The sequence below is a fragment of the Stegastes partitus genome, unplaced genomic scaffold (genome assembly GCF_000690725.1).
Source record: "Stegastes partitus isolate 25-593 unplaced genomic scaffold, Stegastes_partitus-1.0.2 Scaffold228, whole genome shotgun sequence".
Lineage (NCBI taxonomy): Eukaryota > Metazoa > Chordata > Actinopteri > Pomacentridae > Stegastes > Stegastes partitus.
In genome coordinates, this window is record NW_007577959.1 from 17,718 (window position 1) to 35,898 (window position 18,181).

Here is an 18,181-nt window from a genome sequence, read left to right on the forward strand (position 1 = left end):
TAGGTGTTTGGTTCATGTGTCAGATTACGCCGAGCTGAGCCGTGACAGTATATTAGTGTGTGTTAAAGCTGAAAGCTGTGAAAGTGCCTACTTCTCTGCGCAGGTCCTGATTTGATACTATAATCACATTGGGTGGATCTCCGACAGCTGTGGCGGCCCCTCCAATGTTGGTGAAGATTACTTCTGCAATCAGGACATGTCTGGGGTCTAGATTAAGCACCTCACACAACCTGCAAAATCAGATAGAGACAGAAAAGCCCTTTAGCACCGATTAGATTGCAGTTGGTCGGAGAAATAAATACAGGAATATAAGAGGGACAGGGGAAAATGAAAGGCATCGGTGCTGTGCAGGACATTAACAAATGAGAGCTCAGTTTTATCTGTTAGGTGTCCAATTTCAGTCAAGTCAAACATCATCTATATTGTGACCTACTGGTGGCAAAAGTACATTTGAGAACTTAATATCAGTTCAGTGTACGAATTTACATCAAGACCAGAAAATAGTGGCACAAACAATAGTCTGTACCTTATGGTGACAGGTGTGAAAAGCATCATAGTGGTCACGTTGTCCAGAAAAGCTGATAAAATGGCAGCGATGAGACAGAGGATGATGATCATAGGCCACACCCTTCCTCTGGATAATTGGTAAGCCTACAGAGGGAAGAAACATAATGTGTGGACAAGGTTATGGGTAATGAGTAAACCATTACTTGGAGGTTTTCATTTATTTCACAGAAAGGATTCAAGATCTTAAAAAAAAAAGAGTCAGAGTTATAACTGAGAGGACAAATTCTGACTTTTCAGGCTTTCAAGGCATCAAGGTGTCATAGTAAAATGGTTAAAAAGCAGACTTGAATGAAATTACACTGCTCTCAGATTCCCCAAAAAGCCATATAATAAAGAACTGCACATCGATTCTCACTTTCAAACATCATAATATCTTCTCAAGCCATGAGACTTCAACACTTATACAGCAGTCTCAACCTCGTGAGAGCAGCTCAGGATGGATACCTTTTGTATGTAATAGTACACTGTGCTCTTCTCTGAGAGGGTATTTGATGTTGGAGTGCCTGCCCTCCTCCAACTCACACTTAAAATTCATGAACCTGCATGATCCCCCTGTTTTCCAGGTCTGACGGTACCTGAAAGACAGGGGTATTCGCCCTCCTTCATCGTCTACAGCGAACGTTCAGGATTAAAGCTGAGCACCCCAAAGCTGTTTTTCTGATGGTCAGAAACCCTGACCTTCTTTGTATAGAGAAGATGAAGGTCTTATCTAACAGACTAATTTGAGAATGTGTATTCTGCTATCAATTGTAGGGTAAATGTGGATGTAGAAGTGTAGCACCAGAAAAATTCTGCTACGCCGCTGAAATGTACTAACATGCAACATTAAGAGTTTAACCCTCCTAGCTCCAAGCAGTTTCTAAACGTTTTTGTGCTCCCGTCACATTTATACTCACTGTGGGTTTATTTTTCACTTCAATATAAAGTCCTGCATCTCTGTGTAAACAGCACAACCAAGGCTAGAAACTCAAAATGTATTTTGTGCAGTATGACAAAGATATAATGTCGTAAAAATACAAGAAGAGAAAAAAAAACTGAAATTGAATTTTACTGATTATTTGTTTTTCAAAAAAATGTAAAAACCTGCAATTACCATGTACAACATTTTTCCAATGACCAGAAGTGTTACCAATACTGGAAAAAATGGTGGCTCTACAAACAGCAGGTATTTTACTCTTTACATTTTAGAACCTCTACAAATGAAGCACTTATCCCACTACTTTGCACATCAACTCTAGAAAGATACTGAACATGTCTTCCAACAACCTGCTGATAACTTGCTCCTCTGCATACTATTTTAAGCCAAGCCCCATTTATCTATTTGCTCAAGTATATGTTATTTTACAACAATGTCTAATCGTTTCCATGCATATCCCCTCTCTGATATGTAAACACTGCCTGCAGTTCAGCTAATCAGTCCCTGAACCTTTGTCATGTGACTGTTGGTCATAGTTGAGTCAGTCATGGCTTCTCAGATGCGCTGAGGGGAGCAGATTTAATTTATTTATTATTTTTTACAGGCTCTGTTGCTTCATTTTTGACAATTACATGAAATGTAAAATAAAAGAATTTTGATGAAATATTACAATTTTAAGCTTTGGTTATTTGTCCTGACAGAACTACATGTCACACACAATTAGTTTCAGGAATCTCAGATGTTTTAACAATTTGTTGATCTGATAAATGATGTAATTTTGATGATTTTCAAAGATAACTTGTCTCTTAAAACCGCTGGTGGGTTTTGGGGTTCAGAAGGTTAAAGATTAAGTCTGAATGTTTGCACCAAGTGCAGCTACAGTAAATAAAGCACATTCTTGTTCTTGAAAGAAGAACTATACAAATTCAGCTTATTTTGATGACCCAGTTTTTTTTAACTTTCCCACCGAACAAAACAAATGTTGTTCTTGTCAGCCTGTTATAGGGCTTTGTTTTTGGGTCAGGATGCAAACTTAGACATCAACATTTTGTAGGACGCTTGCTCTTGTTAGATAAGCCAAAATCAAACTCCAGGCTTGTCAGGTATCAGTGCTAATTTTAGAAATAGCTCAAAAGCTTTGTGAACTTAAGACATCTCACAGTGGACAGATATTTCTATAAACCTGTCACTCAGTGCGCCACATGTCAAAGGTAAACATGCAAATGAAAACAATAAATGCTTTGATACTAAATGTAAACTTTTATGTTCAGAATGTCAGACTTTCTCAACTGATTCAATGGATTCTGCTACTAAAAACATTAATATTGAATATCAGTGGAACTTGTTATTTATTTATGAGTTACTCACCTTAACAGCACAATAATCGAAGAAGCCGGTCTCAGAAAAAATGGCCACCAGCACCATCTGTGAGAAACAGGTTACATTTGTTAAAGAAATAAAAAAAATCCTGATGTAACAAGATGTGTCAGCCTGGTATTTCAAAAACAGACAAAGATGACACGATGCAGCTCGGATAAGAGCTGGTACTCAAAAATAAATGTATTTCTAAATCAGTGAGGGATTTTGAGCACCACCGAAGAGGTTTTAGCCAGCACCAGAATGATAGGAACTGAGGATACTTCATTTTTTAACCAGTTTTGCCATTTGGCTTTACATTTACTAAAGCATAATCAACACTGTTTTTAATGAAATGGTCAGGAATATCAGGAAGGTAGACTCAGATTTCTGTCAAATAAGGTGACTGTACTTGTAGTGATCACTATCACTGTCATGTATAATCACCTCTCAAATGCCCATTCTGAGCCACGAAAACCATGTGAATGTGCTCATTTTATTATTATGTCCACTATCATATGGTATGGACAGCAAATGAAAACTTTGGGACTGCTTTGGAATTATTTAAAACTTGAAACATGTTCAGCATACTAACAGTTTATTTGAGTACATAGAAATGCACAATATTTATCGGTTTAGGTTTGGAATATTTCCAGAAACTCTGAGCTGAACATGTCAGTAACAGCTGTCATCAGTGGAAGTTTTCCAAAGGAAGCAGCAGCAGTGTCACATTGAGGTGCTGATTTAGCAGAATTATCTTTTATGTGTACCTCTGTTATCGAGCAGACCTTTACATTATGTAAATGACTAATTATCTGCAATAAAAGTGAATATAAATTTTATGCACGTTAAAACTGTTTTATGAGGCTGACCTGGGACTTAAAGTTAGTAAAAGGTAGCTCTTGTTTCGCAATATTGTAAACAAACCTAAATCATTTGTAAATTTCGGACTTCTCACCACTTATGTTTGCTGCTCTGTCGGTCACACATTTGTCACAGCACAGTTTTTAAGATATTGCGCCTTTTTTTTAAGTTTAAATTCAGAATGTTGATGCCGCAACAACAAAAACTTTGCTACCAACCGTACCTTGGCTGCACTTTTTGCAAAAAATATCAGGCAAAATAGTGGTTATTTTAGTACATCTCAGTGTTTCCCACAAGTCAAGATTTTCCCCGTGGTGGTGGGTAGTACAGAGTGACTGATGCAGAGATTTATGGAGTTTAGAAGTAAAGAGTGTAATCCAGGTTGATTTCTACAACTACAATTTTACAGATGTCCCCGAAATGCCTCAAATTCAGATTATTTTTAGATGCTATAATTTATCAATGTTTACTAAATGTCTCACATGCATCTGTAGCTTCGAATATTAACAATGTTCCACCAACGCCTCACACAGCTACAATGGGCTGCATTTTAATTTTAATTTATTTTACTGGAAAGCACTTTGTAACATTTGTTTTGAAAAGTGCTCTATAAATAAAGTTTATTATTATTTATTATTACTATTATTACAAAGGAGCTTCTGATCCCCATCGACTTACTGCAGCACAGAAAATCAGACAAATTATTCAGTTTGAAAAGAGTGAAATAAGGTGTTCTAATGCCAAATTTAGCTCAGCTGATTTTATCAAAGAGGGTCGGCTGCCCAGAGACAAACACGCAGACCTGCTAAATGTCAGGTGCACCGGTGCGACCTATGAAAAAGCTGCACCAGACACATTTTTGGTTGCATTCTATGAAGACAGCATTTTATATCCCCAACACAAACAGTCATCCATTGAGAAAGGACACAGGGTGTAGCACAGCTTTAAAAACGTTAAGGAATGTCACTTGTTCTTTGGTTGAGTTACTCACCATGCCAAACAGAAGAGCCAGTGTCTCGTAGTCAATCCATTCCACCACAGTAACCAGACTGGGTCGCTGTGGCACAGACAGCAACAATGATTAGATGTGACGAGGATTTATTAACAAATATAAGATCTGTAAAGGAAAAAACTAAAAGGAAAGAGTTAATAAATTAGCACCACATTCATTATTCATCATTTAGCAATTTCAATCAATCAAAGTCTTATTCTATTGTATTCTATTCTATTCTATTAATAGCTGAGATCATGCACTGCTGACATTTTGACTTGCTATAGCAGAGAATGCAGACCAGGAATTGGTAAAATTCACATCTGTTCCATTTTCTACAAGTCACAGATCCTAGTTACCTCTAACTGGAACCCACATTTAATTTTATTATTTCCGCCTGTACTTTTCCTGCATGAGTAGGAAAAATATTTTCTAAGTTGTCTGACTTAATTCTAGTAACTCTAGGAACAAATACAATTAATCCCACTGTCCAAATGGCCTAATAAACATGTCAGTGTGGAATCAGATGTGCTGTAATTATTGTGTTTGTACGCTAATACGGCTTTTTGTGCAATGTGCAATCAATAATTCTAATATTTCCACATGCCACAGTTTTTTTCTATAAGTGAAATTTTAAAGAGCTGATTAAGAATCAACCTGACCATTTATTGCACACTATTCATGTCAAAAGTGTACCACACAAAGTTTCAGGATTTTGGCAAGTTGGACAATAAACGGGATTGGATTAGATAGGATGAGCAAAAATCAAAGATTAGAGAAGTCCAGAAACTGAAAAACCGATTTGTGGATCAGAACTGTGCTTTTTCTTCTCTCCTCTCCATTTAATCATGTGATGAGTCTTCAGATTTATCTGACTATAACAACATTTTGCTGCTAATATGTATATACTTCTGCTTAAGTAGGATTTTTACCTATAATGGACTATCTTTACATTATACATTTACACTGTTACTTTTACTTAGGTGAATATCTGAATATTTATTCCACGACTGTCCATTTATACCAACAACAAGCTTTTGTTTTTTAAAAGGTGCTGTCAAGTTGCCAACTTGTATTTTGACAAAAGAATATAGTTTTGTTAAATGAAGCAGTTGTTGCCATCATTCTGTATTTTAATTCCCAGCTCACTAAAACACAAAAGATAGACTCACATCACCAATGACAGCCAGAGCAGCTAAAGCTGCTAAAGATCCCAGCATGGCAGCCAGAGTGCGGTGCACAATCTGAAATGAAAAAAATACACAACAAACACTTAAAGCGTCTGAATGAGAGAAGACAACAATCCTTACTACAAACATCAATAATCCACCTTTTTAAAATTGCGTATTGTGAAGAAGCTACTGTTGCGTTCAATGTTCACTATTCATTAAAGTATGAAACTTGGGACATTTGTACAGTTGAGGCCCAGAACATTTTCAGAAATGGAACCATCACAAAAATACTTTGCTGCTCCCATTTTATGTTCCACCATGACCAAATTATGTATCGTCTGTCACTGGATTGTCGGAAACATTGAAAAGAAGGATTAAGCTTTTAACACTTTACACAACAGACATGACATTGTAAGGTGCAGTTTAGGTTTTCAGGTTTTGGGATTTCTTTCCCATAAAGTCTCTGATTTGACCATTATCTAGAAATCAGTTTGTGATGTGGTATCATGGTAATCCTTGAACCTTAAAAATACGGAGGTATTGCGTAATTACCTCATTAAAAAAGCCTGATGCCATATACTCTTCTCTATAATTTGAGAGACATTTTCAATAAAATATTCTCAAAAAATTCTGAATTACAGCTGCAGTAACAAGAGAGATGAGTCAAGAAAATCTCATGCTCATCATGCTTCACAAGGTCTATAATAGTCTGTCATTTTTTTCAGGATAAAGTATCATGGAGATATTAGAGACAAATCCATGATGCGGTCCTGAATCACCCTCCTCCAGCAGGCTCCATGTATGATGCATCTTTTTAATAAAAACTGAGGTCTGCGAAAAACATGTTTGTGTTATTAGACAGCCCATCTCTGACATTGAAATAAATTTCAGGAAAGTGGGTCACTTCATGTACATCAGTGAACGCTGAGGCTGCTCCTGACATAGAAACTGAATCCGTAGAATCTGTAGATGTTATGTGGAATTAAAATCAAGATGATGTATACAGACACTTTGTATTATATAGATTTAACTGCCAGACTATTTTTACAGGTAGAATCTTGTGAAAAACAGATTCACCCAATTTTGATCTACATGTTTGTGTTTTTATGGCACTGTTTCGTAAAAATGCATTCTTCTGTACAATCAAGAATGCATTATGACATTAAAAATTAAAGTCGACATGTTCTTACTTACAAAATCTTGCAATTTTTTTTTACACTGCATATGGAAGACTAGCAAATTAATTAAATTCAATAAATTGTTTTTAAATGTATTCTTGTAAAGCAATGTCATTGGCAAAATAAAGATTCACCAATACAATTTTTAATTGTTTTTGTTGAAAAATAACAATATCACTGTCACAACAACCACAACAATTTAAAGCACAGTGACCTTGTTAAACTACTCAACATTAAACTGGGTCTCGTCACGCAACACGAATAAGAGTTCAGACACTCCACAGACTTTCAGAAAATTATATTTGTCTGAATTAATCTGTACAAATAATGAATAAAGGAGAATAAAGCCACGTCCTTCCTCTGCCTCAGCCACTGTCAAGACTGACAATCTCACCAAGTCTTTGCTTTAGAGCACTTTGACAACATTTCACTGAAGTGCCCATTAAAAATAAGAAAACTGGTGTCCAATTACCATTAACAGTGACAGATCCTCTTGTTTGAACTTGTGATATTCAAAATATCACAATATCCTAAATGGAACAGAAAGCAAATGTGCTCACTCATTAAGAGGCATGTGCCAGGTTCTTATCAGACTGAAGTTTAATGGAGAACAGAACACGAGTTTGCAGAGCAACGAGACAAATGAAGGCCTGACCGAGCTGAAGTCTGACTACATCTTGTTGATGTCTGAATAACCGAGCGCTCTACGTTCTTCTACTTTACAGATAAACTCTCACACTTTCAATTACAGCCCCTGTAAGCAGACCTGTCAGTAACACAGATGACACATGAGCATGTGAGCTGAGTGTAAATGTGCTGCTGACACTCATGTCAGAGTATTACCCCTGAAGGCACAGCTCAGCGAGTTTACACCTTGTCACGCTCCAGGAAATTGGTCCGTCTAATTAAAGCCAAATGTTGAGTGGAAGCAAAGGAAAATCACAGAAAAAAATGAGACGTCGGTGTGCGACACCTCAAAGTAATGATGATTAATATGTAGGAAATTAATAAGCAGTGTAATACATCATGTAATTAATAATGCATTAAGGATTTGTTGCATATTAGTTAGAAAATGGTGTTAACATGCTGACTATGTGAAGCTCTGCATTTTTAAATGTACACATCAGTAAATTAATGTACTTATTGGCAAACCTGACCACTGAAAAACTAGGATTAAATAATGATGTGCACATTTAAAATAAGAATTCATCTAGTAGTCATTGTTAACATATTAACGACCCCACAGATCTTTAGGTGTTTTCAGATCTGACTGATTAGACCTCATGTCAGGCAGACCTATACTGTAACACACACCATAGCCCTGTCTTCATTTACATGACCCAAATTCATTTTTCACACAAGTGAGAATAAACAAAATCCGATTTTTTCATATCACATGGGAGACACTTGCATATGTTGTTCTACATCTGATTCATGTCCAATTTGCATGTCCATGCCCTGCCAGAACATTTAAATTGGCATTTATGTAGGTTTTTTGAACATGAATATATTTCTTGTCGCCATAATTCAGATTTAGCACCTCACAGTGCAGTAAAAATGGCTCATCAGACTCATCAGATCTAAGTATAAGTCTGCCACTGGCCAATGATTTCATGTGACTTTGCAGTCTTCTTTGCAAACTGCTTCTTTTCTCGCTACTGTGCTTTGATTTCATTTTCAAGGTTCACTTCACTACAACAACAGCAACCTCCAGGTAGCTGGTAGGTTTTAGATTGTGCAGTAATACATGGCGTGGCTGTGGTTCAGGTAGTAGAACGAGTCGGTCAATGATCGGAAGGTCGGCGGTTCGATTCCACGCTGTAACCTGTGTCATGGTCATTCTGTCCTTGGGCAAGACACAATCGTAGCTACCACCACTGGAATGAACATGTGTGAATGAATAATTGACAGTGTATAGCGACTTTGAGTGTCTTGAAAAGCGCTATATAAATCCGATCAATTATAATGCAGCCCTGCTTTTTTTTTTTTCAGCAGATTATCCATTTTAATGAGAGTGCTCGGCTCCCTGTGTATAAATTTCTACCTGTCATTATTTTGAGGGAATGTTAAAGCCACATACTTCACTTAGCTCCACCCACAAATATTGATTGTGATTAGTTTATGGAAACACAAACAAGTACTTCTTTCCTAAAAGTAGAATGATAGTGAGGTGCAGCCAGATCATCACTTTCTCCAGAATGGGATGGCAAAGTAGGGCTAAGTCAAAATAAACAAGAAATAAGATCTGAATGACATTTATGGAAAAGCTTCTGTTGAAGTCCAACTTAAAAGGACTGGGCCTAAAGCTGTTAGATATTTTATTGTGTTCTATTCATGTGTGCAGAAAGTCAAGAGGAAGTCAGCTGAATCAGCCGGTGGGAGCCTTGGTCGCACAAGCTCTCGATTAGCTTGACGTAGAAATGTGCGTGCTTTACAAAAGGTCAAAAACAAACAAACCAAAAAAGCTTGCCAGAATTTTATTGTAGCCCTCTTCTCTCTATCCTAAGCTCCTCCCACCAGACAGTCACAGACAAATGTAGTGCTTCAACGCACAAAAATAATCAAACTAAGAGTCAATATCCATTTTCGTCTTCACACACGACTCAAATCTTACTTTCCCCAATGAAAGTCCCTGTCTAACCCATTCAGCCACCACATCCTATTGTCACTGCAGACTTAGTTGCTCTTTACACCATCTCACATAATCTAGTATGTTAAGACCTTTAATTGGCTTCCGGCACAGGTCTTTTTTCTTTCCAAAGCCTGAAAACGGAGCCAAGCAGGGGTCCAGTTTCCTCTCAAAGCACTTAACTTATGATATGCTGAAAGTTTTTTACAGAATTTTTGTCCAGCGATGTCAAAGAAACACTGCTTACCCCAGCTTTATTCCACAATCATAACTGTAAACTGCCTGTGCAGCCATGTTCGAGCTGCAACATCAACCGAGGAGGAAAGAAGCTTAGTAAAGGTGCAACACATTCATGATTCAATAAAGTTAACAGAGGAATGATGGAAGCTGTCAGTTAAGCGGTCTGCACACGCCTACTGCCAGAAGGAGACGTCTAACCGGGCAAAATAAAAACATCTGAGTGGACGTGCTATAAGTGTGTGGGGCCTTTATGCTGCGCTCATGCTGTTTTTTCACAGCCAGCGCGTTGAGTTGGCAGAGCAGGAAAAGCACAGGTGTTGCTAATAACGTTAACGACGGCTCTGTTGTATTCAAGCGTCCCAGTCGGCCATAACAGAGCTACACTGAGCCAATACCAGGAGCCTGAAGCTGCAGCAGCTAAATGGAATTCATCCCACAATGAGTTTTATAATCCACACCTGTGCTTTTCTTACTGTGAAATGTTTTCTGTGAAAATGGCTGTTTAAAACAAGCGCCAAGTTGGATATATCGGTTCTCCATTGCTAATTCTGACTTGGACACTATTAACGAGGCAGAAACTGATGAATCTGATGCAACATGAATGAGTTTACTATTGGTTTATATTCATGAAAGGAGTTTCTGTGCACACACAAGTTGTCAAATATACAGTCCAGCATTTGTACGTGTTCTTCTTCTCACTTGCACTGCAGCAGATATTGAACACAAACACACATCACGGGCTATTTTACCTCAAAGATTATGAGAACATATACTCCAGTCAGGATGATTCCAGCGATGGCCACCTGAGTCTCCACGCTGACGTAGAGCGACTGGTGGGTCATGGACAAAGGCACCACCTCGTTATCCTGCGGGAAGGCCTGGATCGTGATGATGATGGGGTCACTGTGCGGGAAATAACACAGCAACAATTAAGGGGTGACGGTTTTTCTTTTGTTTGCAATCGGTAGAAAAGAAAAGACAAGAAAATTGTTTTGGAAATACCACAAGCACCTTACATGATTCCTCCACCAAGGTAAGGAGGATTATGTTTTCAGTGCTGTTTGTTTGTCTGTCATCAGGATTACTTTAAAACCTGGGTGGTGCACGTGCAAAGGAAGAACCCATTAAAGTTTGGCACAGATATGGATCACTTTCATTAAAATTGTGAGATAGATCTTTACCCCTTGGCGGTGACTGTGTTCTCCAAGTGCACTTCTCATGTTTTGTTTTTTTATTAAAAAAACACCAACTCCACAGCAATGCAACATTACATGTCATTATACAGCTTTATACTGAAAAGAAAGCTGTTATTAAATTTCTTCGGTGACTTCAGAACGACCTGAAGGACTTGCTGATTGAATAGATTGCCTACTTTTCTGTAGGTCAGTTTCTTTTTTAAAGCATTTTATGCATCTTGTCAGTGTGTCAAAATTCAGATGATCCATGCCAACAGCAAACTAATAAAATGCATGTGTATATATATTTATGTGATACTAGATTCTATGTAAGGATACAGCAGATCATTTAATACAGTCACTAATATTGAACACGACTACAGACATGAGCTGTAATATTTGTGTGTTATACTTTAATGCATTAAATAAAGTATTTTTTATTTGAAACCTATAACGCTGATGTGTAAAGGTCAACCTTACAGCATCTGAACATCTTTTTTTAGCGACCTCCAGTGGTTTAAAGGCACACCACATATTTTTTTAACCACCATTAGCACTTCACATTTGTTTTCACAAGTGCACGTTTAGATTTCTGCCAATGCTTTCACATTAACGTACTGATGTACTGTCAGGCTGTTCCAAGAAAGGCAGATCCATCCCATTAAAGAGGGGTAAGAAGAGGAATGCCACATAGCAAACAAGGCAGTAAACACGCTTTCAAGAAACATTAGCTTACAAAATACTTTATGAGGAAAGGAATGTATTCCAAAACATCTGCATATTTTCTGATTTGGCAAGAAAAAAATTGTGAAATTGAGATTAGTCAACTTTGCCCTGAGGCTCTGTGTGCCTTTTCATCTTGAGATTTCAACCTTGAAATGTAATGACTTTGGTTTAGCACCACATACACATATACTGGGTAGGTGCATCCTTTTACAGCAGAGATACTCAACTGTAGAATTACGGTCAAGTAGTCTTTTCGAAGAAGGTTTCCAACTGAGTGAAATGAACCAGAAGTATCTAAGAGACATCCATGACAAGAGCTGGCCAAACATAGCTTTCCTTGACCTCATAATGTTTTCCATTAAGTTCAATTAAATGTTGTGTATGAAATGACATAAGATGTAATCTTCTGACTGTTTGACTGCAACATAGTGCTCATGTTCTTTGTTTGCAATCTCCTGGTCTTTTGGTGACAATTTTTTATATATATCTTAATAACAAATAAAGTTGAGTTTATAACATAATGTTTAAGTTAAATCAACCTGCTTCAGTCAACACCAGTGTCATACAGTGTTTCAAGTACCTGCTGAGCATTTCAAAGGTTTTTGTTAACAGTATCTGGTCACTTCGTTCAGCATGTAGCGGAATGGTCCAATTATGTATCACCTGTTGATGAACAGCAGAAAACAAATGAGTTAATTTTTCACTTCAGAAAGGATGCAGCGAAGCAAACTTATCTCACAGCAGCACTCACCTGCTGAGTCCTCCTCCTCCGTTGTCCCGGCTGCTCGGTCTGCTCCACCTGGATCAGGATGTACTCCTGGTTGTTGAAGTCCATCACACCTCCTGCGAAAGGCCCTGCTACCTGTAGCTTCAGCAAAGCATTGTCTTGAAAATCTGTCACATTCATTGCTGCGAGACTGTCAAGAGAAAAAATGTGGATATCATTCACTATTTGAAATGAGGCACTAACTCCTTTGCAGATGTAGAACTCATAGATTGCTGAAACACAGCAGGAGAGAGCCCCAGTTCACCTGTTAGATTGCTACCACTTCCATTTACCAGCAGCACTGAGCATCTTCCAGAGTAATTTATCCAGTGCCCTTGTGTCTCAGCGTGCCCTCATACTCAGAGTAAAACACAGCTGCACAATGTTCCACCCCCTCCTCTTGACTGCGACTTGATTAAAGCTCTGCTGGGCTCTCTGCAGCCCACTTTTTGTTTCTAATTTCAGAAATAGCAACATGTGTCTACGATAATGCAGCAGGAAAGGATACAGAAGCTCTCTGTCGGGGAGACTGCCAGCATCCTCCAGGGGTTGTCTCGATCCGGGTACATGCTGAAGAACAGCTGAAACCGTGATAATGACAGTGTGGGAAACATGTTGCACTTTACTGTGGGAATCAATGCATATAACGGCATTATTTTGACCTGCTAAACCTCAGATGGTAAAAGTCTAAAGTGTTAAATGTGCTAAACCCAGCAAGAACTAGACCAGATTTAAACATTGTGGTTATATAAAAGTCCTCATGTCGTAGTAAATATCTCTATCTTAATATATTACTTCTTTATAAGTACTTATTCAAAAGTTCATTAGCATGTTTCAAGTGTTTAAATTGTACAGTTATCTTTGTTTAATCAACAGCAGAGGCACTACATCTGAATTACTTAGAGTGTAGAAAAAAACATTTCCTTTAAAACTTTATGTACCTCTCTCTCTCTTTAAAAAGAAAATACATAAAGTACAAAGTTTGATTGTTTTATATAATAAGCTGTTTCATTACTTATCAAAGGTGTCAGTTGGTTTAAGGGGACATAAATACTTACACTGCAGAGAACGACGATAGCAAAGATAGTGGCAACTTTGGAGACTCTGAAGCAGCATCTGAAAAGCAGGTAGTAAAAATGAAGCAGAATGAAGCACAGTTTAGGTTAATAAAGTACACTGTAAAGTGGTTTCAAACCCAGAGGTTGGGCACCACCAAATAAAAATACCAAATCAGAGGTTTTAGTTGGTGGTGTTTTTTTTCCTTTCATATTTTCAGCTTTTTCCTGATAAAATTTTAATTCCTCTGGTCAGTTAAAGATATTTACATCATATCAAAAGGGGAAAAAAAGGTTGGGCACATCAGTATATGAACCACTTCAGTCAGTCATAGTTTTCTCCTAGAAATATGAGGCTTCTCACTTCACATTGCTGGCGAGTTTGAAGCTGAGGTTGAGGTCCAAGGGGTCGCTCTTCTCCGAGGAGCTGGAGCGGGACAGCGACAGGCTGGTGACCTCGCTGCCCAGGCGATACCTCCTCTCCACATCCAGGGAGCTGCTGTCCCAGGGCTCCTCCCCTCCAACAAAGCTGGGGTCATGAAGGGTCATGTAGGTTATACTGGAAAAGAGGAATCACTGTCAGTCACTGTCAAAAACCTCGACCACCATAGTCTCAGCACAGAAATAAACACAGTATCGGCATTAAAGACCCCAGCTGTGGATCTTTTAAAGCTCGTAAATCGAAAAATATTTTTTTAAAAAACATCTAACTGTTATTATTGAATTCCATGTGCTGTGTATTACTGTCAACTGAATCCGCGTAGGACAGCAGTAGTGTTGAGTTGTGTCATTTCATTAAATGAAACTGCAGCATGCCATTTTAATTTTGCTTAACATGAAGCACTAAAAGCAAATTACAAAATCTCTTTTGTTTCTTTCTTCAAAAAAAACCCCCAAAAACACTAGATCAAAAAGATTGCAGCATTTCAACATCATAGAGCCCCATGGCTAAATAAATAAATCAGACGCTGTAAAACAAATGGTCATAAATTGTGTAAATATGCAAATGAGACAACATTTAATTAAGTTCAATAAAATCAAGTTTGCTTTAATAGCACATTATAAAACAACCAGAGTTGACTAAAAGGCTGCACGTGTTATAAGACAGGCAGCAACAAAAATATGTGAGCTAAAATAGGACAGAGACCTGCAAAATTGATTTTTTTAAAACAAAATAAATGTACTATTAAAAAACAAAAAACATAAAAAATAAAAAATATTAAGACCTCTAAAAGAAACTAAGGTGTATACAAAGTTATTTCATCATTCTTATTTTACAACTTAATTTAATTGATGTGAAATGATGTTTGTATCAAACATTCATTTTATTGTTTTGTTTTTTTTTCCTGACATGTCTCATGAAAGTGAAGTTGTCCCTACCTGCTGTTAAGCTACCTGTCAGGCCCACTCACTATTAAGCTTGCAGAGACTGAAGCTTTGTCCAAATAACTCAATGTTTACTACATAGTGCACTACATGTTTTGTCCATAATCATATTTAAGCCTGGAAACTTAGATGTCTAGATGGTGCCTTCAAAACTTCTGCCGTGACGTAGCTGTTTCTTCTGTTCAGACACACTAGGTTATTGGTTGATGCCTCTTTTGTGCTATTCAGTGAAGCCTTTTTTTTTTAATTAGCATATTAGATATTTTGTTTGTGCTTTCGTTTTAGGTATAGATGCGAGCCAGGCACAGTTTTGTTATACTCTTTTCATTCATCTGGCACAACCACCTTGTCCCGTCCTCCCCCAACCTTTAAAAGTTAAAAAAGTTAAACTTTAGGTTAAATGTAAATAAAAACTGTGTCTTTGTTTTGTTTTGTTTTTTACACATCCCCTCCACGTCTCCTCCACATTCTTTGATTGACTTGTGTTTTTTCGTGTTCACATTAAATGGGGATGTAACAATACATATAAGTAGAAACTTTACACATAAAGCTGGATGGCCAAAACTGCCTTCAGGTAAATGATACTACGCCTAAAGTGATTGTGTTTGGTCGCCCCAATAAAACAATGACTACCACCGACCACCCAGGGCCACTGACAGCCAATCTACATGCCAATGTCAGAAACCTTGGTATCATTTTTGACTCAACTCTAAAATTTGACAATCAGATTAACTCTGTGGTTGAAGGCTGCTACTTTAAACTGAGGAAGAAATTGGGATCCATCCTCTGTCTAAATGACATGAAGACTGTGGCCACTGCATTCATTTCCTGAAGGTTAGATTACTGTTACTCTCTGCACCTGGATATTAATCAGTCCTCACCTTCCCCATACATGATCTACTACTCACCTGTCATCTTGAGAGAATCTCAGCAGAGGCGACCTCTCAGAAACGTTGGCTGAATTCGATTTTCCCCGGAGAATGTTAACAGCGCTGAAGTTATGCCTGAAACTGAAAACGTAATGGAAAACAATGAGTTAAAGAAAAATCAAAAATAGAACAAAAACAGTGAGAAACTAAACTAAACTTTGAACCCAACAGAGAAAAGCTCAGCTGTCATGTCACGGCTGTCAGTCGCTGGTTAAAGCAACGTGCCAGACCTCCAGGTGGCACAAAGGTGGGTGAGCAGCTGGTGAATCAACACCTGAGGAGATCATTAAAGGGTCTTTTGTCACCCTGCTGCTGCACTGTAGCCCTCAAGTGGCTGCCTGCAGGAGTGGCTGCCTCTCAGCTGAGTCTCAACCAACAAACACACACTACATCTGTCAACAACTATTATATCATGATATATATATGTATGCAGTACCAATACATGCTTATTAATGGCTAAAAAAAAACATTGCCAATCCACTCTTTCATCAAGGCCACTGTCCTCTCAGCTTTCACTTTGACAACAGTAGAGATCTCATGAGAATTGTTATGTAACGTAACAGCAACCGACTCAGTGAAAACTGTTCAACGTAAATCTTTCAGAAAATTAAAGGTCCCCCTCGGCTAATCTTATAATCTTGAGGGGTTTTTATCCTCTGTCCGTCAAAGGGGTTTGGTGCCTAAATTCAGCATTCCTTCAAGCAAAAGTAAATATTTTTTTATCTTGTATTTTCACTGAACTATTGCAGGTTAATTAATGTATCATTATAAGGATTAGGAGGCTAGGTTTGTTATGTTTCATTTAAATTCTCTGATTCATAGTGCCTTATTTATGTTGTTGTTATTGTCTCACACAGTCTGGCAGGCGTTACCAAACACATTCGGGTGCTTTGAAGCAATGAATGGGGCAAGGGTGTTGGATAAAGGAGTAGATTACGTTTGGGCAAGTCTGCCGCATTAATCCCCTTCGATACTCTTATACAACAATAATGAGATTTAGTGCATGTCTACAAATGTTTTCTCCCCCTTTATTCCCCTGACCTGACTCTAATATTGTTCCCTAAATGCGAGTTGGCAGAGAGACTACACTTTACTGACGAGTCTTTAAAGGAAATTAAGCCGAGACAGAAAGCACACAACAGCGGAAATTAGAGGGAGTTACACAGCGGTATTTTTGGAACACCTACAGTGGTGACAAAAACTAAAAATAGAACAGAAAACAGTTTACATTGAGTTGTTCTTTATTTCAGCAAATCCCCTACTGATACATTTTTCAATTAGTGTAATTCCTGCAAAAATGGTGCCTCATCATAATTTAATACATTTTTTTGTTTTAACATGTTTTGTCTTAATCTGGATGCCAAGGGGTTTTATTTTTTGGCCAGGTGGGGGCACCAGAGACAAACTATGGACACAGAACATGACATCATGAAATCATTTTATCCATTTGTATAGCCAACAATTGCTGTTTAGGTTCTGGTTAGCATATCTACTCACCGTGGGCACTGTTTTAGCAAAAATCTAATTAAAACTACCTGCCAAGCACTTAAAGGCAGCAAAATGAAAATGCAAACCATCTAAAAGGAGCTAAAAGAACAGTAGATAATGGGCTTAGTTTTGCTCTTCATCATGTCTTGGGGGAAATACATGGCGTTTGCTTTCTCAATGTTCACCAGCTGGTCACTAAGTCTATGTGCAAGCATCTTCAACAGCCAGCAGAGTGTGCGTCCTCCAGCTGCAAAAAGAAGTCTGATTATATTAAAGTCTATGAGAAAGCAACCCTACTTCTCCCTTAATTTGTTACCTCAGTGAACATTTTCGTCATGAGTTTATGGTCTCAATTGCTAGTTTCACATCTCCTTCAATACAGCATGATGTTCCTTTTGTAAATTATGGCCCCATTTAGAGTAAAATAGACAATGAAGCAGGGTAAGCTTTAGGTCGCAGCTATTCTTGTTACTGACAGGTCACTATCATATCACTGGGTACAATGTCTTTAATTTCTTAGTCAGATTCAACCCTTGCTCCAGTCATACAGTTTTTAAAAAAAAAACACACACACACAACACAAACTGTTGATGGAAAATGTCCAAACTTAAGGTTTCAAAACTGTACACAAACCAATTGGTGATGTCATGAGTGACTACATCATTTTGTACAATCTATGTTTAATCCATTGTCAACATAAAAATAGAAATGACAGCTGCTATAAAGTCTGAACTTGCGGTGCA

General features: G+C 37.9%; 1 protein-coding gene across 1 annotated transcript in view; it reads right to left on the reverse strand.

Annotated features, from left to right (window-relative positions):
* oca2 (oculocutaneous albinism II) overlaps positions 1-18,181 on the reverse strand; it is a gene marked incomplete at its 3' end in the record, with an annotated part of 41,491 nt that overhangs the window by 17,496 nt on the left and 5,814 nt on the right. The window contains exons 3-14 of the mRNA XM_008281307.1: positions 15,930-16,031; positions 14,000-14,194; positions 13,639-13,696; positions 13,089-13,161; positions 12,566-12,723; positions 12,395-12,477; positions 10,663-10,816; positions 5,867-5,938; positions 4,695-4,760; positions 2,852-2,908; positions 527-651; positions 92-230 (exon numbers count right to left, since the gene is read on the reverse strand). Coding sequence (XP_008279529.1) covers positions 92-230; positions 527-651; positions 2,852-2,908; positions 4,695-4,760; positions 5,867-5,938; positions 10,663-10,816; positions 12,395-12,477; positions 12,566-12,723; positions 13,089-13,161; positions 13,639-13,696; positions 14,000-14,194; positions 15,930-16,031 — 1,282 coding nt within the window. The remainder of the gene's footprint in view (positions 1-91; positions 231-526; positions 652-2,851; positions 2,909-4,694; positions 4,761-5,866; positions 5,939-10,662; positions 10,817-12,394; positions 12,478-12,565; positions 12,724-13,088; positions 13,162-13,638; positions 13,697-13,999; positions 14,195-15,929; positions 16,032-18,181) is intronic.